The 22837-nt window shown below is 45.2% G+C and overlaps 5 protein-coding genes and 1 long non-coding RNA gene across 10 annotated transcripts in view; 3 read left to right on the top strand and 3 right to left on the bottom strand.

Annotated features, from left to right (window-relative positions):
* The first annotated feature begins 4357 nt into the window (after positions 1 to 4357).
* Positions 4358 to 6802, top strand: LOC108163998 (tetraspanin-15). The gene is made up of 5 exons (XM_033393019.1): positions 4358 to 4499; positions 4557 to 4759; positions 4816 to 6408; positions 6475 to 6582; positions 6651 to 6802. Exons 3-5 carry the CDS (start codon positions 5641 to 5643, stop codon positions 6768 to 6770), a joined length of 996 nt encoding a protein of 331 aa, XP_033248910.1. The 5' UTR covers positions 4358 to 4499; positions 4557 to 4759; positions 4816 to 5640; the 3' UTR covers positions 6771 to 6802.
* Positions 4543 to 5219, top strand: LOC117185854 (protein swallow-like). Its single transcript, XM_033393474.1, has 2 exons — positions 4543 to 4708; positions 4804 to 5219. Exons 1-2 carry the CDS (start codon positions 4543 to 4545, stop codon positions 5217 to 5219), a joined length of 582 nt encoding a protein of 193 aa, XP_033249365.1.
* A 203-nt stretch (positions 6803 to 7005) lies between the features above and the next one.
* LOC108163999 lies at positions 7006 to 8325 on the top strand. The gene is made up of 4 exons (XM_017299571.2): positions 7006 to 7192; positions 7255 to 7299; positions 7372 to 7491; positions 7617 to 8325. Coding segments are annotated over exons 1-4 (801 nt in total). The 5' UTR covers positions 7006 to 7190; the 3' UTR covers positions 8251 to 8325.
* LOC108164000 lies at positions 8263 to 9456 on the bottom strand. The gene is made up of 3 exons (XM_017299572.2): positions 9328 to 9456; positions 9143 to 9270; positions 8263 to 9070 (listed from the first exon to the last, which is right to left on the bottom strand). The coding sequence occupies exons 1-3, from the start codon at positions 9374 to 9376 to the stop codon at positions 8546 to 8548; spliced, it is 702 nt and encodes a 233-aa protein (XP_017155061.1). The 5' UTR covers positions 9377 to 9456; the 3' UTR covers positions 8263 to 8545.
* A 2061-nt stretch (positions 9457 to 11517) lies between these two features.
* On the bottom strand, positions 11518 to 14157 carry LOC108164164 (sialidase). Of its 2 annotated transcripts, XM_017299775.2 has the most exons (5): positions 13825 to 14157; positions 13183 to 13774; positions 12827 to 13107; positions 12601 to 12767; positions 11518 to 12543 (listed from the first exon to the last, which is right to left on the bottom strand). In XM_017299775.2, exons 1-5 carry the CDS (start codon positions 13978 to 13980, stop codon positions 11799 to 11801), a joined length of 1941 nt encoding a protein of 646 aa, XP_017155264.1. In that variant the 5' UTR covers positions 13981 to 14157; the 3' UTR covers positions 11518 to 11798. The 2 variants fall into 2 exon arrangements, with proteins under 2 accessions (XP_017155264.1, XP_017155263.1); XM_017299774.2 differs by having other exon boundaries at positions 12827 to 13774; positions 13825 to 14156.
* A 269-nt stretch (positions 14158 to 14426) lies between these two features.
* Positions 14427 to 22837, bottom strand: part of LOC108162533 — a 65368-nt gene continuing 56957 nt past the window's right edge. For 2 of the 4 annotated variants that reach the window (XR_004472815.1, XR_004472813.1), the window contains exons 4-5: positions 14783 to 18957; positions 14427 to 14623 (exon numbers count right to left, since the gene is read on the bottom strand). This is a non-coding gene — a long non-coding RNA (uncharacterized LOC108162533). The remainder of the gene's footprint in view (positions 14624 to 14782; positions 18958 to 22837) is intronic. The other 2 variants (XR_001775584.2, XR_004472814.1) reach the window with 2 other exon arrangements.

The raw sequence follows: 22837 nt of genomic DNA on the forward strand, positions 1-22837 counted from the left end.
CAAACGAGAGCGGATCGGGCAGACGTCAATCTTTGAGATCAACGCCGTGATGACCCCGAATATCAAGTGGCGGAAATATGTCGATATATCTTTCTCACTCTAGCAAGGCAGACCTCCGGCGGCGCGACCGGCTCACTCTTCCTGTTCCTCTTCCTTATCATTTTAAAGTATTTCTACTTGGCAACTTACTTCACCCAACTTCATCGCAATTGACTCGATTCAAAGCGAGTGAGCCGGGGGTTGGAAGACGGCACTCTAAGACGCAACCGCCAAGGTGCGGTGGTTCTAAGGTGCGGAGGTTCTAGGGTACCAGGTTGGGCTGGTTCTATGGTGCGGAGGTTCTAAGGTGCAGAGGTTCTAGGGTGCCATGGTGCGCATGGTGCTGATTCCATGCGCACTAGATTTAGTAGAGGAGATGTGTTCAATAAAAAAATAAATAATAATGTCGCGTGGATTCGACTGTGCTCGCCTTTTTATAGCATCGGCAGCGCCGCCATTTGCGAAAATGACTTCGAAGCAGCGCAGTCGCGCCGCCGGAGGTCTGCCTTGCTAGACAGAGAAAGATATATCGGCTCGACATATTTCAAGCCCCAATGGTCGCCCGCACTACTTTGGGCCCGCCACTTGACGCCGTTGGGCACTATCTCCATGAGGGCATAAGCCGATCGTCTCCACAAGGAACTTGATTTTATTTGGCAAACGGGAGCGGATCGGGCAGACGTCAATCTTTGAGATCAACGCCGTGATGACCCCGAATATCAAGTGGCGGAAATATGTCGATATATCTCTCTCACTCTAGCAAGGCAGACCTCCGGCGGCGCGACCGGCTCACTCTTCCTGTTCCTCTTCCTTATCATTTTAAAGTATTTCTACTTGGCAACTTACTTCACCCAACTTCATCGCAATTGACTCGATTCAAAGCGAGTGAGCCGGGGGTTGGAAGACGGCACTCTAAGACGCAACCGCCAAGGTGCGGTGGTTCTAAGGTGCGGAGGTTCTAGGGTACCAGGTTGGGCTGGTTCTATGGTGCGGAGGTTCTAAGGTGCAGAGGTTCTAGGGTGCCATGGTGCGCATGGTGCTGATTCCATGCGCAATAGATTTAGTAGAGGAGATGTGTTCAATAAAAAAATAAATAATAATGTCGCGTGGATTCGACTGTGCTCGCCTTTTTATAGCATCGGCAGCGCCGCCATTTGCGAAAATGACTTCGAACCAGCGCAGTCGCGCCGCCGGAGGTCTGCCTTGCTAGACAGAGAAAGATATATCGGCTCGACATATTTCAAGCCCCAATGGTCGCCCGCACTACTTTGGGCCCGCCACTTGACGCCGTTGGGCAAAATCTCCATGAGGGCATAAGCCGATCGTCTCCACAAGGAACTTGATTTTATTTGGCAAACGGGAGCGGATCGGGCAGACGTCAATCTTTGAGATCAACGCCGTGATGACCCCGAATATCAAGTGGCGGAAATATGTCGATATATCTTTCTCACTCTAGCAAGGCAGACCTCCGGCGGCGCGACCGGCTCACTCTTCCTGTTCCTCTTCCTTATCATTTTAAAGTATTTCTACTTGGCAACTTACTTCACCCAACTTCATCGCAATTGACTCGATTCAAAGCGAGTGAGCCGGGGGTTGGAAGACGGCACTCTAAGACGCAACCGCCAAGGTGCGGTGGTTCTAAGGTGCGGAGGTTCTAGGGTACCAGGTTGGGCTGGTTCTATGGTGCGGAGGTTCTAAGGTGCAGAGGTTCTAGGGTGCCATGGTGCGCATGGTGCTGATTCCATGCGCACTAGATTTAGTAGAGGAGATGTGTTCAATAAAAAAATAAATAATAATGTCGCGTGGATTCGACTGTGCTCGCCTTTTTATAGCATCGGCAGCGCCGCCATTTGCGAAAATGACTTCGAAGCAGCGCAGTCGCGCCGCCGGAGGTCTGCCTTGCTAGACAGAGAAAGATATATCGGCTCGACATATTTCAAGCCCCAATGGTCGCCCGCACTACTTTGGGCCCGCCACTTGACGCCGTTGGGCACTATCTCCATGAGGGCATAAGCCGATCGTCTCCACAAGGAACTTGATTTTATTTGGCAAACGGGAGCGGATCGGGCAGACGTCAATCTTTGAGATCAACGCCGTGATGACCCCGAATATCAAGTGGCGGAAATATGTCGATATATCTTTCTCACTCTAGCAAGGCAGACCTCCGGCGGCGCGACCGGCTCACTCTTCCTGTTCCTCTTCCTTATCATTTTAAAGTATTTCTACTTGGCAACTTACTTCACCCAACTTCATCGCAATTGACTCGATTCAAAGCGAGTGAGCCGGGGGTTGGAAGACGGCACTCTAAGACGCAACCGCCAAGGTGCGGTGGTTCTAAGGTGCGGAGGTTCTAGGGTACCAGGTTGGGCTGGTTCTATGGTGCGGAGGTTCTAAGGTGCAGAGGTTCTAGGGTGCCATGGTGCGCATGGTGCTGATTCCATGCGCACTAGATTTAGTAGAGGAGATGTGTTCAATAAAAAAATAAATAATAATGTCGCGTGGATTCGACTGTGCTCGCCTTTTTATAGCATCGGCAGCGCCGCCATTTGCGAAAATGACTTCGAAGCAGCGCAGTCGCGCCGCCGGAGGTCTGCCTTGCTAGACAGAGAAAGATATATCGGCTCGACATATTTCAAGCCCCAATGGTCGCCCGCACTACTTTGGGCCCGCCACTTGACGCCGTTGGGAACTATCTCCATGAGGGCATAAGCCGATCGTCTCCACAAGGAACTTGATTTTATTTGGCAAACGGGAGCGGATCGGGCAGACGTCAATCTTTGAGATCAACGCCGTGATGACCCCGAATATCAAGTGGCGGAAATATGTCGATATATCTTTCTCACTCTAGCAAGGCAGACCTCCGGCAGCGCGACCGGCTCACTCTTCCTGTTCCTCTTCCTTATCATTTTAAAGTATTTCTACTTGGCAACTTACTTCACCCAACTTCATCGCAATTGACTCGATTCAAAGCGAGTGAGCCGGGGGTTGGAAGACGGCACTCTAAGACGCAACCGCCAAGGTGCGGTGGTTCTAAGGTGCGGAGGTTCTAGGGTACCAGGTTGGGCTGGTTCTATGGTGCGGAGGTTCTAAGGTGCAGAGGTTCTAGGGTGCCATGGTGCGCATGTCGCTGATTCCATGCGCACTAGATTTAGTAGAGGAGATGTGTTCAATAAAAAAATAAATAATAATGTCGCGTGGATTCGACTGTGCTCGCCTTTTTATATGCGGAGGTTCTATGGTGCGGAGGTTCTAAGGTGCAGAGGTTCTAGGGTGCCATGGTGCGCATGGTGCTGATTCCATGCGCACTAGATTTAGTAGAGGAGATGTGTTCAATAAAAAAAAAATAAATAATGTCGCGTGGATTCGACTGTGCTCGCCTTTTTATAGCATCGGCAGCGCCGCCATTTGCGAAAATGACTTCGAAGCAGCGCAGTCGCGCCGCCGCAGCTCCGTCTTGCAAGAGTGAGAGAGATATATCGGCTGTCGCTGTATGTTTGTGATTTTGTATGCTAGCAGCTGGTGTCTCTCTGTCTCTCTCTCTCTCTCTGATTCATGATGTAATTAAACATGCATGTATACATGTATATTTACATCATGCTCTGATTTCGCTAGGTAGCAGAAAAGGGTGGGTTTTGTATTATATAACTATTGTTTACTTATGTATGTATGTAGGCATATATGTATGTATGTATATTATGTACATACATATGCTACATATATTATATAATAATATTGTTCATCATATTTATAAAAGAGATTTGCGGTGAAAAATTATACATATGTATATACCACACATACATACATATGTATGTGTATGAATAATGCGACATTTGTTAGAACTAGAGGTGGCCAAGGTCCGTGTTTTCATCGTCTCACATCGCAACACGATGGACTGCTGGAAAACTGAATATTTTCCATGGGCACGAAAAAATACGATGAAGTATTTGCCAAGAAAAGATCATATCAGATTTTCCGTCCTCACTAATCGTAACTTGCTTTTAAGGCCTACAACAAAACTACCACATAAACATTTTAGTACATGCACATCTCTAGTACTGATGCTAGAACATCTGTCTCTTTCTCTCCTTTTGGTACGTATCAGTAAAGGGCGGGTTTTCAAACATCCATACATATATGTATGCGTGAACATGTACATATATACGAGTAAGAGAGATACACATAGTCGACGTCGACTCTTTTAATACCCTGCACTTCTTTCATATTAAAATATTGATTTGTCCCTATTTTCTTTTTGCATTAGTATATGTTATGTGTTCTTTCTAACTTCCTTTCAGGTTCTTTTGTAGTGCTTTGAGTTTAATGTATATATGTATTACACCTACAATCCTTTCAACGAAAACACTTCGGGCACAGAACTATATACTGTTTTTCTGTTAGCAGTTAAAAACTCTCGGGTTAGAGCTAAGGTTACATACAGTGGTCCTCCCGTCGTGCCAGTAGTCTGTCGAATCGTGTTTATTAAAGTGACTTGATTATGTAATAATGAATCTGCCCAGGAACTTTCATTCGGCGAAAACAATAGAGCGATTCAAGCACGTGCCCAGCAAAGTGGCACTGGGCATAGCAGAGATGCAGGCGATGGACCAGCTGCGTCGTAGTATGAAAATAAAGGTCGACGCCCCCAACTCCACAAATCTCCCTCGGAAAGGTGCAAGAGAGAGCGGCGCCAATACTTACGCGGGCCCTGATCAGGACGAAGGTAAGCGATACAAATACTTAATAATCATGGTCAATTATAAAAAGAGGACATTCAAGCACTTGAGGACCAGCAGCATCGCTGTGCGATCAATAAGATCTGTCAGCACAGCTCCATGCTGGAGTTCATGACGCCTAGAGAGCGCGGTCACGACTTCTGGCTGGGCGAGGTGCATAGCCTTGACGAGTCACTGGCTGGCAGTTACGAGCGTTTACTCGTCGAGAATGACCGACTGCTCAACGAGAATTTGGCCTTGAGGAACGACAAGGTGCGTCTGGTAGCCGATAAAATGAGTGCGCATGAATACATCAACTATCTGCAGGCCAAGCTGCGCGAAAATACTATAGCAATCATTCAGATAAAACGCAGTTTGGCCACCCTTCGCCAAAACATGGACACCAGCAAGCGCCACGCGAGCGACACTCCAAAGCCAGCAAAAGTCCCAAAGGCCACCCAGCTCTGATGGAGGCTCATTGGTGACTGCAACATTTTCGTCTTACTTTCGTTTTATTTATTGTGTCAAAATTGTTTATTTTATGTTAAAGGTATAATAAAAGGAAGGAAGGAAGGAAGTATCTCCGACCATATCTAGAGTGCATACATATGTATATGACGTACATACAGTATATATTCTTGATCGGGATCGATGTCCATCTGTATCTGTCTGGCCGAATATTTCTGTACAGTTGTAAGAGAAACTATACAAATGAAATTCACTGTAGTAGCATAAAGCATGACAGCTTTGCATAGCCTGTCACTTTGCCTGAAAGATTAACAGGTCTCATTGACAACATTTTTCACTTACAAAGAACTTGACATATTGTTTACTGATATCGTTGAAATCAACGTCAATTATTTAATCAGATGCAAATGATGATGACCAAATGCGACAGCCTTTTCGCAACGCCTCCATATACATAATACTCCTTCTGGTCATTGAGGCGGTCATCGGAGTGCTTCTAATCACCGTAACGGCCTATTACCACTTAGCCCTCACTGGCTATCTGTCAGAGATTGAGTGCCGCATGGTCCACGGCTATCTGCTGAATATCTATATATTTGGGGCACAGTTGATTCTGACGTTCCTGTGCAGCCTATCCATGTGGAGGCGCTTGTGGAAGCGGCGTTCTACTCCCAACATTCAATTACTTCTGTCAATTTGGCTATTCTACTCCTGCATCATTGTCGGCTCCGGCTTGGCTACTGTTTGGAACGTGTACCGCAGCGCGGAAGTGTTCGAGAATGGAGCCGAAACGTCTCTGATCCGTGGCATCGACATGTACTACTCGTGTCCGGAGTGGAAGCTGCTGTGGGATGGTCTGCAACTGCGTAAGGAGTGCTGTGGCGTCCACAGCTACAAGGATTGGATGAATGCCGACTGGATGCCCCAGCTGGAGGGTAACGATTCCTGTTCGACAGCAGGTGGTACCACCGCGATCCTGGCTCCCTACACATGCTGCAAGCGAGGCAGCCAGAGCATCACGAGCCAAGATACTCTCGTCGGTGAACAGCAGGGCAATAGCAGGCAACCGTTTCCTTCCTTCACGCTCAATTCCATCCACACCAACGGCTGCCTGCCCGTGTTTACCAAAGCGCTCTGGCGGTTCTTGTACATAATGCTGGGACTGGGTCTGCTGTCCCTAAAATTTCTGGTAAGTCATGGTTGCATTATGTTCACGTTTAAGTAGCCTAATTCCAGTACATACCTTTCCTCGCAGGTCATGCTCTGCTTTCTGACCAAATTCATACTGCAGCGCCAGAACGAGAGCGATGGATGCGACAACGTGGCTCTCACAGATGATGACGGGTATCCTCTGGTCGTTGTGGTGGGTTTGCCAAAACTTCTTACCTTTTGGAGTCCGATGATAGCAAAGTGTTCTCCTTACCTCCATAGAAATACCCCTCCAATGTGCGTTGCCTGGTGATTGGTGAGGACGATCTGGCTTCCGATGTGGCGCCCGATGTCCACTTTTGCCATTGCGATGACCTAACGGAGGATGATTGTGAACATTAAGTTATTTATTTAGTTTGGTTCTTATATTTAATACTTTCAGAATTGTAATTTATTTTTCAAATTATAGTTTTAGTTTATTTTTGATTTCATTTACATTTTCTTTAGGCTACGTGGCTCAGCCGTTACAGGGTTACATTGGCGCTGCACAATGTGCTCGAGTGGGTGTCAATTCCGTCAAACAAGATCAAATCAAATCTACCTCGAGATTTAATTCGTACAGAAAATGTATAGGAGCGTCCAGTACAAAGCTCAAAATATATTTACCATTTAAGATATTTTTTCTTTTTAAATATTCACCAGAATATCTATCGAGCTCTAGAATTGCCATTCACATGGCAGGGTAACATTTCTTAGCACTTAGCAACACTGCCATAATACGCTGACACAGTTTAAACTTTCCAAGCGTTCATAATAGCGAATATGTGAGTAGCGCGTGATAAAAATGCTATAGTTTGTTAATAATTCTGAAAATTGTTCATTGCAGGCCTTTTCCGAAATACAGTGGACCGCATATTGTGGGCGACGATGGGTACGTTTCCTTTTTGGTTTTTTGTGGCAAATTTGTGGCATATTTACATACATATTTTCACCTTTTGTGCAGCTCCGATGAAAGTCCACCATTCTCCCCTCCATCGGTGTTGATGGCTGACGAGGAGCTGTCCGAGTCATCTAGCGAAGATTCGTCCAGCGACGATTCAACGGAGTCCGGGGATTCCATCGAGTAAGTACTACACGTGATGAGGCATACAAAATCTGGCGTCTTTGAGCGTGTACATGTACATACGTGTGTGTGTGCATGGCGTCTAATTGTATTGAAGAAAAACTTACATATATCTTTATATCTAGGAGTACCAGCTCTGAGCGATCGCCTGTTCTTGGTGAAAACGAAGAGAAACTCATAGCTAGCAATTTGATGCCGGTAGTTATGCCGCCAGAGGAAGATAATGGTCCCATTAGCGTGATAGGCCCTACGACACAGCAGCAGGCCGCTCCGGACGGTGACTTGGCCAACGCTAAGCCAAGCTTGCCACAAATTGGTTCAATCATGCAGGACGCTCCGATTAATGGCGACATGGCCAACGCAAACTCAGTGTCGCCACAAAGAGGTTCACTCACTGAAGTCGATTCTCATGGATACTGTAACACAGTGAACAAGACGACAGCTTCTACTCAAACATCTGCAAGCGATATTGAAAATGATTTGCCGTCTATTTCCCGTCGACGCACCATGCCGGCACGTTTCGAAGATCCGGAATCGATTGGAGCGCGTGTGGCCAAGCGTGGGAGATGCAGCACTAACTCAGGCAAATCCATTGAGTTGGCGAAACCACTCGACGTAACCAACTACTTTCAGGAGGTGTCTGCCCTCTTTGTAAAGGAGCGCGTGGCCCTGCTGGCTTTTGAAGAATATTGTAAAATCTCAAATCGCGCCGTAAGGAAGGCCGTCGCACGTTCCAAGCAACGAAAGGAGCAAGAGTAGTTTTGTAATGTATTATTGTTTACGCACCAATGTAGTGTAACTTTAATAAACAAAAAAGCGAGCAATGCGCATGCATATATTTCATTACATTTAAATGGAGGAGGCCTGCAAACTAAACTGGCGCCGAGCATCTCGTTGTCTGCACACAGGCGGTGAAAAAAGCCGAGGCAAACGTTCTTCCACATGAGAAAGAAGCGTGGCTCAAGCATTACAAATTTTTATAAAATGAATACATGTTTCATGGGGATTATTCTTAAACTAACGATACTAAGGTATTATGATCCGATTCGTGGATTTAATCTGAATTGATTTCGCTATTGCTATTGTTGATATTGCTGCGCGAGGAACCGGACACGGCGGCACTGCTTGTGCTGACCATCAGACCACTGGGCATCTCGCCAATGGATGGCATTAGGCTGCTGTCATAGGCGCTTGAGTTGACCGAACTGACGCCCGAATCCTCGTATGCCAATGATGCTGGAGTGATATCTTCCTCGGCAGCTGCCGGTTGTTGCTGCTGCTCCTGATTGTTGTTTTTGTTGTTGTCGGTTCGGAAACGCTTTACCTCCGAACCGATGGCGTGGCTGTTCCCGTCAGCTCTGCGCTTGGGTAAAGTCTGACGCTCGGCCGAAGGGCTCCAGTCGAGGGGATGATGTACTATTGCACGAACAGTCATATGAACAGGCCCTTCAGGGGGACTATCGCAATCGCGCTGTGAGAGATCAATAGCCACATCACCAGCCATGGGCTCAGCCATCAGCACAGAAGGCAACATGGTCGATTGGTGCAGCTCCAGCGAGGAATAAGACTCTATGCTCGCCTGCATAAAAACATGTAAATGCACATATGAATTAAAGTAATTAATTAAGCAATGTTATGAATTGCAACATACACAGCGGGCACGTTCGAATTGCAGATACTCCTCGTTTTCCTCGATTTGTTCCATGGTGGACAAATGCATCGCCTGCGCAAGCTGCTTAACTTCGTCATATGCCATTCCTTCCTCATAGACACCAGCGTCTGAGGGGAAAAGATATATATCTTTGAAAAGTGTTAACTAAATTATATGCACCGTACCTTTGAGCAGGTTAACTAAGGCGTGGAAGGACTGGCTGCGCAATTCCATTTTCTTTTTATTTAGAACAATCACAAAATACAACAATGACAATGACAAAAACTAGCTCGTTTGACATAACGGCAGTTTGTGACATCGAATGTTCCAGCTGATTCCATACGGTCACACTTAGGGATGGTAAAACTCAAATCCCGCCTACTTAGGCGGCACATTTGAATAAATCACTTTGAAAATTTGTAGGTATTGAGAGATAGCAGAAAGCTGGGCGGCTTAGAGCTTAAAGCTCTCTAGCTTCGCCAATTCCAACGGCTATTCGAAACTGCTGAAATCAATTTCTGAGATTCGATTCATTTAATTATTTCAAAAGTATCTTTAAATTTCATGCTGGAAAATTTTGTGCAAAAGTACGATTGAAATATAACGTGTACAAAGAAAAAAAGTTCCAACGTTTTGTGGGGTCAAAAGTTTACAGCTTTGCCTGGCCGCAATGATGGAAATTGTTTTTCTCTAATTTGAAAAAAATGCGTCTCTGTGCGTTTCGTTTGCATTGCCGGAGCCAGGGCTCCCCTGCACACCTGACCACACCCATTGACCCATGGCATCCTCCTTTGACCCTAGCGACAACCAAGTTGAAATTCAACAAAATGTCAAAATGCCACTTGAAGTCAGTTTGGCTTTTTCGCTCTCATTCAGTGTTTTTTCCCCTTCCTCCCCCATTTCAGCTTGGCGACAATTTTGCCTTGTGTGTGGCAGTTTTTCTGCATGGATCCCCTCCTGTTTAGTTGTGGGCACCCTGTATTCTCAGTGGGATTATGGCGTTTATGTGCAGTAGATTTTTGTGTATATTTTTGTAACGATCCGCTGTTCTAAGCTGTGATCAAAGAGTTCCAAAGTGATTCAAGAGAGACCTCTTCCTGATCATATATGGGTAAAAATATGTTAAAAAAGACATTGCTCTGCTCTGCTTTGGCGTATCAAATTCGATTTTCCAGGATATTTGAGGTCTCGACTTTCCTCGAACCTTTCATTCTTTTTTCCACTTTTGCTTTAATTTTTTCCTGACACATTTTTCTGTACGACTAAACTCCCGCGCACTGGCCAACGCAATGAGAATAAAACAAGTGCACGAGAAAAAACAAAAAAAAAAAAGAAGAAAACAAGAAAAGTTTCGATGTCGTCACCGCAGCCACGTCGGTTGGCGTTTCTTCTTTAGCATAAAAGTCTCCATGCAGTCCGGCCCTCTGCCAGAGCTACAGTTCCCACCCCAGCCCCAGCCCCAGCCCCAGCCCCATCTCAGATTCAACCCCACGCCAAATTGAAGGAAGCAAAAAAGAAAAAAAGGCTAACACCAAAGTCGTTTTGTCGTTTTGTGTTAACCCGCATTTCTTACAATTTTTGGCTAGTAGTATTTAAAGTCCGTTCAATTACCGCTGAACATTTGGCACTTTGGTAGGGAATCAGAACTCGGAGGGAGGTGGAACTCTGACCTATACATAGTCCTGATACTGGTAGCTATCCTTTACCCAGCCATTGGTTCACTATTTCCTGGAAACACATGATTCCCCTGCTTCGAATACTGGTGGCCTTAGCGATCCACAAAAGTGCAATCGATTTTACTTATGCACAATATATGCTGTTATCAAAATTCATTGAACATACATACATACGTATCTTTAAAATTGCACATTTGCATTGACATTGACCCTTTACTAAGGCGGCTAACACTGATTTGATTAGCAAATCTGGGCCGCTCTCGATTTGCTTTTAGTGGCCACGTTTTTATGTTTTCATTGGGGGAGAAAAGGATTTTTGCCATTTATTTTTGTTCGCCATCCTTCCGGCACATTAGGCAGCCATCATTTGGCTAATTTTGCCTCTTTCGGCCATATAATTTACACCAAATAACACACGACTGCACACACACACCAGCGCACCAAACACATGGGCATCGCAGGGGCAGCTGTACTGGATGCTTGAATTCTGTTAAAATATTCGCGCCGCACTCATACGCCCTGAAATCCCATTTTCGACCAGGGGGCGCGCACGTTCCAGAAGCCCGTTGAGATGATGCCTAATCAATGATTTGGAAATACCTTGCACAACATTAATTTTACGCTACACTACTTTCTCCAGCGTTTTCATACTCTTTACAAGGTATCCCTATGCCTGGTGGCAAGGTGGCAAAAGAATACAAAATTCCTTTATCGGGTAGAACATGTTTCCCGATTACTAACCAACGCAAACAAGGAAACGTTTTATTTGAATTTAAATAATAACCAGAACGTAATTACAACTTGTAAACTTCAATCTAAAAGAACGCCAGCGCATTAACTCAGCGTGAGACAAATAAATTTAGTTTATATGAACAATATAGGGCTCTCACTGGCTCCTACTGCATCAGAAAATGTGTATTGGTACTGTCAGAGAATTGTCAGAGTAAGCCGATGAGAGGAGATGAGAGCTCACAAAAACATTAAAGTTCTCTGCCGCAGTTTTTGCAGCCAGGGTTTTTGCAACTTCCGCCATCTCGTCCGCAGCCTTTTTTTCCGCGGACATCATCTCCTCGACGGAGATCGCCTCCACTGACATCTTCTGGTCCGCTGCTATCTCGTGGTGTGCTGGTGTATAATGGTCCGGTGCTTTCATCAGGTCCGCTGCTATCTCCTAATCGGCTGCTATCTCGTGGTCCGCTGCTGTCTACTGGTCCGCTGCTGTCTACTGTTCCGCTGCTATCTACTGGTCCACGAACAGACTCTGGTCCGCTGCTATCTTCTGGTCTGCTGCTATCCCGTGGGGCGCATCGTTTGCAGCCAGGTTTTTGGCAAATTTCGCCATCTCGTCCGCAGACTTCCTTTTGTCCGCGGACATCATCTCCCCGACGGAGATCGCCTCCACTGACATCTTCTGGCCTGCTGCTATCTCGTGGTGTGCTGGTGTATAATGGTCCGGTGCTTTCATCAGGTCCGCTGCTATCTCTTAATCTGCTGCTGTCTCGTGGTCCGATGCTGTCCACTGGTCCGCTGCTGTCTACTGTTCCGCTGCTATCTACTGGTCCACGAACAGCCTCTGGTACGCTCAAATCTGATTGTCCGCTGACATCACCTCCTTGCCCATTGTCGTCTCCTTCTGCGTGGAGATCTCCTTTTCCGTGATCCTTTCCTTGTCCGCGCTCATTGCCCTGTGGGTCAGGGGCAGGCAAGCTTCCATAGACCTCCACTCTGCGTAAGAATAATAAATACAGTTTGTCGGTCGTGCCCTCACCAATTCATAGTTACCGATAAATGCAAGTGAACTCTCCGCCATGATTCGAGTAGAATTCGAGGACCAGTCTACAGAAAGTACTTTTGTTGTCTATACGGTAGATTTCAGTGCGGCTGTTGGCGTGATTATGGTAGGTAAATTGGCCCAACGGCTCTTTCTCGTTGTAATTCGGTTTTATGCCCTAAAAGAAGAAGGTCTTGTAAGAGAGTCTGAAACGCCGATCAGGAGACTGCTACTCACGATAACCTTGAAATCTTTCGGTGCGTTTTCACACAGATTGGGCATCATATCCTTGGGCGGGTGGCTCAGGGTAATCGTGTCAACGACGATTTCCTTGGCCAGATGGATGATCGCAATGGCACGAACCCCACGGTATCCAAAGCAGGCGCCGGGCGCAAGACTCGGCCGAAGCATGTTGACCGGCGGATTGGAACTGAATTCTAGGCCCAGAAGGCGCTTGAATATACCGCTGTCGTCAATGGGGCTGGCCTCGACCGAGACAACACTGGCCCCCAGCTCGTCTGAGGCGAAGTTCAAACGATTATAGCCCATTGGGAGACTCTCGGTATCGTAATTGTGTTGGTTTGAGTATGTACCTTTGTTTGAATATCGATGTTGGTCTAAATATGGATTTTGGTTTGAATATGCACCTTCGTTTGCATATGAATCTTGCTTTGAATATCGATGTTGGTCTGAATATGATTCTTCGTTTGAATATGTATCTTGCTTATAATATTGATCCTTATAGGAATTTGGATCTTGATTCGAATTTGGATATTGGCTTGAATCCTTGTGGGAATTTGGATCGTGGCTTATATTTTGATTATTAACTGAATTTAGATCTCGGCTTGAATTTTGTTGTTTGATTGTAGTTGCGTCGTGGATTCCATTTTGATTTCCATTTGGACCCTGGACCAAATTTGGATTTTGCATTAAAATTGTATTTTTTAATCCGTTTGGAAATTGCATTGAATTCCGAATTGGAATTGACATCATTTTAAAGCAATTCTCCTTTAGCTGTATCACATCGTCCATGAGGACGTCAACCTTACGTGCAAGTTCGGAGCTCCATTTGGTCAGTTCGGAGCCATGTTCTTTTGGAACGAAGTGCGGACTACCAGGTGGCCCAGAGGCATCCTTGGAACTGTCAAAAGCCCCAACGGCTGTGGGGGAGCCGCGCACCAGTTTCTGTAAAGATATGCATTAGTTTGAGACTCAATGGATACTGTTCGCCTCACCGATAGCTGATTCACTTCATCGCGTAGCACAGAGATGTCAGATACATTTGAGGTCCGGCCAGACATTAGATAAAAGAAAAATGCCCAGACGATAATAAAAGATAGCACACTGTTAAGGCAAGTTAGCCTAGTGCTGGTTCTCTGAGTGCCGTCCATTGGTTTTGAAGCAAATCTTTGTAAAAGTACAACAATTCAAACAATTATGTTACAAACGATTAAGAGCCTCCTATATGCAAAAATGTACAAGTACATATAATACAAAATTAGTAGTTTCATGACAGACAGCTTTGTTTTGGCTGGTCCAAGTCTGACCAAGAAACTGCGGATAAATTCGGCCTCAACCTGCAGAAGAGAAAGAAAAAAAACCATGAAATTAGTTGGGGCTGCTTTGGTATGTTTTCAAAGACCTTATAATTTTCATTCCCTCATAGACGATACTTGTCGCAATATTTCTTGCCCATCCAAACCGGCTCTGAATATTTGCATTTGCATTTTCACAACATACGCTGCACAAATAAAATATGCAAGCAACAAATTTGTAGCCAGACACAGTCAATAGAACAAATTTATTGGCAATTTTTGGGATTTGCCGACTTGCCTGTTGGCTGCCTTCTGCCTCCTGGCATCCAGCTGGAGCTCCCGGCTCCCCGGCTACAGCTCCTGCCTCTGCCACTGCCACTGCCACTGCCACTGCGATCCTTGGCAAGAGTTTGATTGTGCAAAATTGCAAATCAAACATGACTAAGGGACACATTCTTTCCCAGAGAGAGAGAGAAAAAGAGGGAGAGAGTGAGCGAACCTGTATTCAAATGGCAAAGAAGTGGCAACAAAATGGTTAGAAAATTTCACTGATGGAAATATGTAGGTAGGAATGTGGGCTGCCTCCAGGTCGAAACAGAAATGCATCTGGATGTTGTTCAGTTTTTGTTGTTGCAGCTTTTGCACAGCTGTTGCTTACCAAGATAAAATACGGGTTCTGGCTTGGCTGTTCCCCTTGACGGATGGCCCCAAGTGTGGAATTGTGTGACTCGACTCTGGGTTGGGTACTAGATGTTCCCCCCAAGATTTGTGTTCCATTTGTTTGTGCATATTGACAATACTTTTAAGAACATGGCTTCTGATTGGTTTTTTTTTGTTGAGTACTCGTAACCAAAAGAATATGTTAATGAAATATAAGAATAAACAAGGAGTCTCTTATATACTTAAGCTCCTGCTTAAAGGTGTTTAACACTTTACCTACCTACCTACCTTTGTCTGATATTTTCAGATATTTATCTATAGATTTTCGGCATCTTAAATTGTGTTGCATTTGGCTGGTATTTGTTTGCTGGACACCTGCTAAGCAGCTTATGAACTGCAATGCATTTGCATGCAAAACCCATTACCATAAACATCTACGAGTACGAGTACGAGTACGACTACGAGTAGATACATTTGTGCATGTTCTGTAGATACTCGTAGTGTTGCCTGCCTTTGGCACTTTTGGTTATTTATTTTTGCAGACTCCGTTGCTTACATATCCAAAGCAGAGTTCAAAGAACTTGTCCTGTGCCATAAGCTTTAAATTTGGACTTGTTCACGTACTGGCCATTATAGTCATTTGTCTACTAATTTACCATACACTCACACAGTTGCCCCCCGCCCCTAACCACCCCGCACAGAAGCAGCCACTGTGTATGTCCTGGGGGCGCACGAAAGAGTCCTGGGGTTAGCCTGACTTCTCACAAATTTCTGCGCTGTGTCTGCGGAAATAAATGAGCGTGTTTTAGTTGCATTTCCTCTACATTTTTTGAAAGCAAAATAAAATAAAATGAAATAAAATATATGCAAATAAACATAAATAACGTGAAAAGAAGGAAACCGCAAGCAGACATAACTAACAGTGAAAAGTGAGTGTAGTATAAAAATGAAATGGAATGCCAGGGCGAGGGCGAGGGGAAAGCGCAGCCGAGCCACCACTGATGTATGTCTGTATGTGTGTGTGCAGTTTCTCCCCCGACACACACACACACACACACACGCATATAGATGTGAATGTATGCACTAAGAAATAAATATGTTTGTGCGCTCATTGTTGCAAATGTTGTTTCCTTTCCGCTTCTGTTGGGAGTTTAGTTTGATTAGCCGAGAATGAAGGAAGTGCATATGCATACAGTATTTTTGGTGGAACATACACATACTGCTATACAGTGGAAAATTCTTTGAGTTTTGAAGTTCCAATCCGCGTTGGCTTTGCTTCAGTTTCGAATAATTCTAATATACCATAAGGCTTGGGTTTTACTATTTTTTAATGGCCAAAAACTCTACTAATTTCCTCGAAAAACATGGATTTAAGGAGGTCTATAATACTGCTCCTCCAGAGACTCCACTGTAGTACGTGAAACTATATCCAATCACTTACATTTTAGCTGGCGAATCTTCAAGCCATTGATCAATAAATCCTTATGGAAGTGATGGCACACTCAGATCAAATGCAGCCATTTGTTTGCTGCTGGCGAAATTCGAATCTTATTTTATTTCAGTTGATTTTATTGCATTTGCATGTGCATAAAGTCGACAACGTTCCTGTCTTCATATCATCCTTCGTCTGCTTCTTCCGTGCATCCTCGTATCCTTGGTATCCTGCTGTTGGCTTCTCCTTCCCTCCTTCCGCTCCTTCCTGTCAATGCTGCTGCCAGTGTGGCCCTGCTCATTTTCCCATGGCATGTGTTTTGCATTTTCTGCGGTTGCAATTGCTCCTGCCACGTTTTTCCTTTCTATTCTACGAGTCTCTGTGTGTGTGTATGCGTGGTGTCCCCGCATGTGTGTGTGTGTCCCATATGCCTGTGTTAGTTTGCACACATTAACACTTTATTGTTGCTGTTTGCGCATGTACGCTAAAAACTTAACGAAGCAAAATATTTTTTGCTTGTTGCATTTTCATTTTTGCATTTTATGCCAATTTTTTCCCTCCTCCCATCCTCCACCCCGCGCCGTCTTCTCTTATTGTTTTCCCCACTCTCGGTTTTCGCTTAATTTTCGACGTGCAACATTTTCTTTCTGGTCTTTTCTTTCGGTTTCTGGCATTGCATGTGTAATTGTGAATTTTTACAGCAACAAAAGCAACAGCCAGTGCTTGTTTAACAGCTAATATTTGTGCGATGCCTGGGGGACAAACAGAACAGGAAGTGGGGGCAGGATTAGGAGGATGCTGTGGCCACAGAGCAGTCATCCCGGCTCTTGCCTTCGACTTCAGATGCAGATCCAGGCCGCACCATTTGGCCGTGCGGGAGTGCGGCGAGCGGAGGGCGGGAAGATGGCTTCTGGGGTATGGTAATTTTTTTTGCAAACCAAACAACGTCGACATCGACATTGACAACTTTGTTGTCTTGTTGCATGTAATTTCTTTCTGCTGTTGCCGCTTGTTTGGCTTGCGGTCCGTGTGTGGTGCTCCACCCCGCCGCCATTTTGTTTTCGTTTACGTGCCTGCCACTTTCAAGTCCCTGTCGTGCTGCACTTTGATTGTTCTGTCGCTTTGCCTGCGCCACCGCCACCGCCGCCATCGTTTCCGTTGCCCGAGAAAAGTGTCAAACGCAACTGCAAGTCAAGGAGCCTGCCTCCGGCCAGGTGGGATCAGACTGCGATGTCCAGCTGCGGCTTGTCCGCTGTGTAGTCGAAGCTTTGTGTTGTTCTTCCTTCCGGTTCCGGTCTCTGTGATTTAAGTTTAAAACACACAGAGAGATAGACAGAGTCTGCCTGCGATGCAGGTGGATGGAAAGGTGGTTCCGGCTGGATTTAAGGTTTTACTAAAAGTAAGGGCTTCTTCTGGTAATTAATTATGGTAAATTATTTATTATGTATTCGCTGATTTATTGCTCTGTTTGTGGGATATTACTCATATTAGTATTATAAAAACATGTGTATATTACTGTTCAATCCTCTCGCTTTTAGTGCGAATTAACATGTTTGAAAATACAAAAAAAAACTTCAAAGAAAGGCTACCCTCAGGAGCTGAAATGCAGGATACCCTTGCAGATCGTAGGGCCTATGACTAGGAGGGATTGGATTGGGAATTTACTAAATATCTCAGCAAATACCCATCTCTGTGGCTTTGTGGCTTTCCTACTTACTCGATGCTCACTGCACGGCCTTGAATGCTGATAAAGAACATAGCAATATATCGTATATTCCTCCTTGTCTACCGATACCGGTCTCTCGGCAAAACAAATACGGTCTCTGGAAGGGTATAAAAGCAAACTTTAATTAAATTGGGCGGCACATAAACTGGTTTTATTCTTTATAGACCTATATTTGTGTAAATAAATATAGGGATGTGTGCAGAAGAGTGTGTTTTTGCAGGTCGCCGCGGGGCTTTACAGCTGCACTTCTCATCGCCCAACCGTGCAGCTGTATAATCATAATCAATAATAAATTTGCATAAATATTGAATGCCATTTGCTTTTCAATACAATTCAATGAGAAATTTCACCGAACACAATGCCTTTGCCCGAGTGTGAGTGTGTGTTATTTTTTATTCCCCCAGAATCGGTTCAATGGTCAAGTTTCTGCCTTAATATGCTTTTATGGATGGCCCAAAGCGGCACAATAATCGCTTAAAGCGTTTTCCACATTTTAGGCGGTATTTCATCTGATTCCGTGGCCATGTATCTTCCGGTCCTGCCGCTGGGTCGCATTTGAAGGCGCAATTAGTTGGCGCTTGTAAAAAACCTTAAAAACGTTTACACTATAAAATAGACATTTTTTTAGAGGGAGGTATAAAATAATATATATTTTTTTACTGCTCCTTCAGCCAGGTGTAAAATGTGTCCGAGCTGCGGGTGGTCCTTGTTGTCGTTGTCATTCTCATTCTCATTCTCATTCCTGGCGACTGGCGTTTGCTTAATGTCTTCTTTATTATACGAAATTTATCACCGAAACTGAAATTGGCCCGACTCTGACTGGCGTGTCGTCGTTTAAGCCAAAGCTGCAGGCGAAGCCTCAGCCAAGGGAAGCCAGGGAAACGCTTGCACAGTGTTGATACCTCGTACTGGTAGAGGAGCAGGGTGTATTAAGCAGAAGAAGGTGTTTCATAGGTACTGCATTGGGTGGTTATTCCATTCAATTAGGTTTAAACGTGTGGCGCTGGGATTTAACCTGAAATAAATCAAATATATATCGATGAAATAATAATCGTTCTAGAAATATATCGAAAAGGCATGAAGATCGAAGCTCGGTCATTCTAAATTACGCATCAAAGAAAGGAGGTCTTGTCTGGAGAAATAAATACATATAAAACATCTAAAAAGTAACTTTGTTTCACTTTCACAAAGCAAATTCGTAGAATATTCTGGTGGCCTATTAAATAAACTCTATTCTACGTTTTAGATCCATATTTGGATGGTGGCTTAATTTATTGGTATCTTCTAAACGGATATCATAGCCTTCTACCACCTATCCCTGCTATACCCATCCCATATATTAAATATTTAGTGGGTTTTTCTAGCCAATAAAGCCATAAACATGACTCGTACCCTAGCAAACGTTCCTTCGATATCTCATTCCCCTGGAATCTTACCAATATATATGAATAATGGGTATCCCATAGTCGAAATATCGACTCAACCTATTCTACTCCCTTTTTTTGTGTGTTTTTTTTTTCTGAGGGCTGCTGCTGCAGTCAGGGCGCAACATAAAGTAACTCACACATGCACACGGCCACACACAGACACACTAGCGGGAGTGTAGTAAAAACATGGCTTATATCCTTTATGGGGACAAAGGCAAACACACACACACATATGTATGTGGATGAATGCATTTTTACACCCCCAAGATTAGCAGCACACGCAGACAGACACAAAAAATTAATGTGTGGGTTTTGTGCTAATGAACGGCACACGTGTATGTGTGTGTGTGTGTGTGCTGGCGCTGTTTTTGAATTATAGCATAATTTTTACCACTAAAGTGGGTGGCAACACTGTCCTTTTTTTTACTGTTAGCTTGTAAATTGTTCAGGGAAATTTATACTACATGTATTTCAGAGCCAGGGATCTCCGAGGGCAAGGAGGAGCAACGGGCTAGCAGACGGGCTTAAGAAAATATGCAAATATTTGTGCATACATTTGTATTTTTTCTCAAGTCTTTCTCTGTGAGAGGATTGTGCAACGTTGATGGCAAAACTCCTAGAATTAAATCACTTAAGTGAGGGTTAAAAGGTTGCTTTTATTGAATTAGAATATTCTTAGAATATTTCATTTGAAAAGAATCGACTACATGTGAAGCATGAAACCTCCAGCAAAAGGATAAATAAATATTTTTGTGCAATTTGAAAATCGATTTGTTAAAAAATACGAAACAAATTGTTTTATTTTCTAGAGCTGCTCTAATATCAGGCCTCTCACTGGTTGATAGATTTTGGGCACTTTATCAGAGAACTGATTATTATTTGTATTTAAAAATGGAAGAAAAAAGACGAATGGATAAATATCAAATTGCATGTGTGATGTCGTCAAACTTCCTCCGAACCCATCGGGGAAAAAAACTTTTCCTTTGCCCAAAAAAGTATGCTACAAAATAATTCTTAACTTTGTGAAAGTACAAATCTGTTTCCTGCAGTCGCTTGTCTTTAAACAGAGCACAGTTGAGCGCCGAATTAAACCTCGGAGAAAACTGCAACTTCTACAATTGCCGAAATATACCCCAAAGTCGGGGATAAGCAAGATCCCCGCAATGAGACTCAAAGCAAATGCAATTTGCCAAAGGAGCTCCGAAACGCTTTGCGTAGATAAGAGAAAAGTCAGCAGATGCTTCGGGCTGGGGATGGAGGTGGAGATGGAGGCTGCCTCGGACCGCGCATGTTTGACTGCCAGTCGTTTTACATTTGGGACAAAAGCAACAGCGCCACATCAGAGGAGGCAGATGCCACAATTGCACTCGTCATTTGGGCAGCCGTTTTTTTTCCTTTGGCGACAATGGGGTGCCCGGTCCCGGTCAGGCGGTTAATACCCTTCAAAAGGAGGTAATACTTTGGAAATGAAAAAGTTAAAGTTTATGGCCAGGTTTCGTATCCAGTGCCCCAATCCCATACAAAGAACGAACGTACAAAGACCCCTGAAAGGGTACAATTCCTTCGACTGTGGGATGGTCGCTTTCCTTCCTTGGCTTTTCTCTTTTGCTCTCCGTGCACTTCACCTGCCACTCACGACGAGTCGCGACTTTTGAACGCATGTCGCAGTGTTTTTCAGTGCGTTTTTCTGTCCCTCGCTTTTTGCCAAATTGAATTTGCATGGCCGGAGGCTAAGGCCAGTGTTAAGCGGCCAGAGAAGCAGTCGGAGATGGAGATGGAGTCGGAGCCGGAGCCGGTGATGGCAATTGTCGCTCATTGCTCGAAATGGCATTGCATTTTCCGTGTGTTTTTCCAGTTAACGTAATGAAAATGCATGACGTTTTTGGGACAACGACTGGCTGACCCAACGACCCCCCCCTTTGGACCGGACGGGACGGGGGACTTCGGTTGGGTTGGCTTGAATGCATTTGCTGCAATTATTTTCGCATTTTTAAGCAATTAAGTGGCCATGGCCGTTGCTCGTCTTGGCCACAGGTGTGTGGCGTGTCAGCTGGCCAGAGATAAGCCACTCTGGCCGGGACCGAGGCGGAGCAAGTTAGCCAAAGCAGCTGCCGGCTGCCAGTTGCCAGTAGCCAGTTGCATTGTTAACCTCTTGTCCTGTGGCCCGGCCACCTAAGTGCAAATAAATTGAGGCAGTTCCGGCTGCTTGCCCCATTCGCTCGCTCCATCTCCATCAGTCGCTCTCTACTTCCTCTCTTCCAGGGAAATGACATGCAACAAAAGATATTCTATAAAAAGAAAACAACAGAATCTGCAAGTGGTGGCACAGAAGCTGTGCTGACAAGCGGCGCGATAAACCGACAGCCTTGTCAAAGACAACATTTCAGTTGGTTAGCTCTCCACTGGCCTGGGACTAGAGATGGACGTGGCCGGGCCGGGCCAGGGTTTCTGCCTTCCCCATGGATGCATCTGCCATCTCTGAAAGTGCAAGCCACTCGAGTGTTGGCTGGCTAACTGGCCAAATCCTTTGTGGTGGACAGACAGGCAAACGACTTGACGCTTCGCTTAACTTAAGCGATTTTTTATGCGCTCACAGCACAGAAACCAGCAAAAATGGTAGAAAAATATGCCATTCATGTGCTCTGCCCCCCTCCCCGCTACTGGCTTTCTTTTGGTCTGGCTGAGCAGTTGCAAATCTGCCAGCAGCTAATTAGCAGAGAGACTCTGGAGTGGCAAATGTCGACATCGTGTATACGCCCCCCGTTACAAGTGCCAAACAAATTGCATTTGCCATGGGGGAGGTTTGGGGGGGGGGGGGGGGGGGGCTCTTTTTTGTGCTTCGATTTTTTTTCTGTCTCTGCTTCTGGCCAGGCCCTGGCCCGACTGGCCAAAGGTCTGCAGCACAACGTGAAAATATGTTTGCTGTGAGAAATTGTGTTGGCGTTTGGACTGGGTACACGGCAGCACGGGAGAGGACGGGGGAGGACGGGGAGGAGGGACAGAGTGGGAGAAATTGCATTAAGCTCCATTACAAGCAAACTGCGTTGCCCTTGCCCCGGCACTGGCAACATCTTCTGGGAACCGAGAACTTTCCCCAACGTATCCAATATGCCAGTGCATTTACTTTTGCCAAATTTATGTGCGCACTTCGACGCACTCATATCGAGAACACTCCGCCCCTTTAGTGTGGCGTGGGCATCGTCGGGGGGCCTCGGGGAGTGGGGGCTAATGAAATATTATCGATATATATTATGGGGCTTACACACACACATTGTGGGCGATGTGTGGGGCCAGAGGAGCGGCTGATTGCACGTAGGAGCGTGGTGTCGCATCTGCCATCACAAAGGAAAACACTCGATAAGGGAACGGCAGTTGGCAGAGATTTTCCAGAATATCAACTGTTGATTATTGGCTTTGCCTAACAGATTAAGTTGGCTAGAACACGTTAGGGCTCCATTGCTCCACCGT

Source organism: Drosophila miranda, chromosome 4, assembly GCF_003369915.1.
Source record: "Drosophila miranda strain MSH22 chromosome 4, D.miranda_PacBio2.1, whole genome shotgun sequence".
In the NCBI taxonomy this organism is placed as follows: Eukaryota; Metazoa; Arthropoda; class Insecta; order Diptera; family Drosophilidae; genus Drosophila; species Drosophila miranda.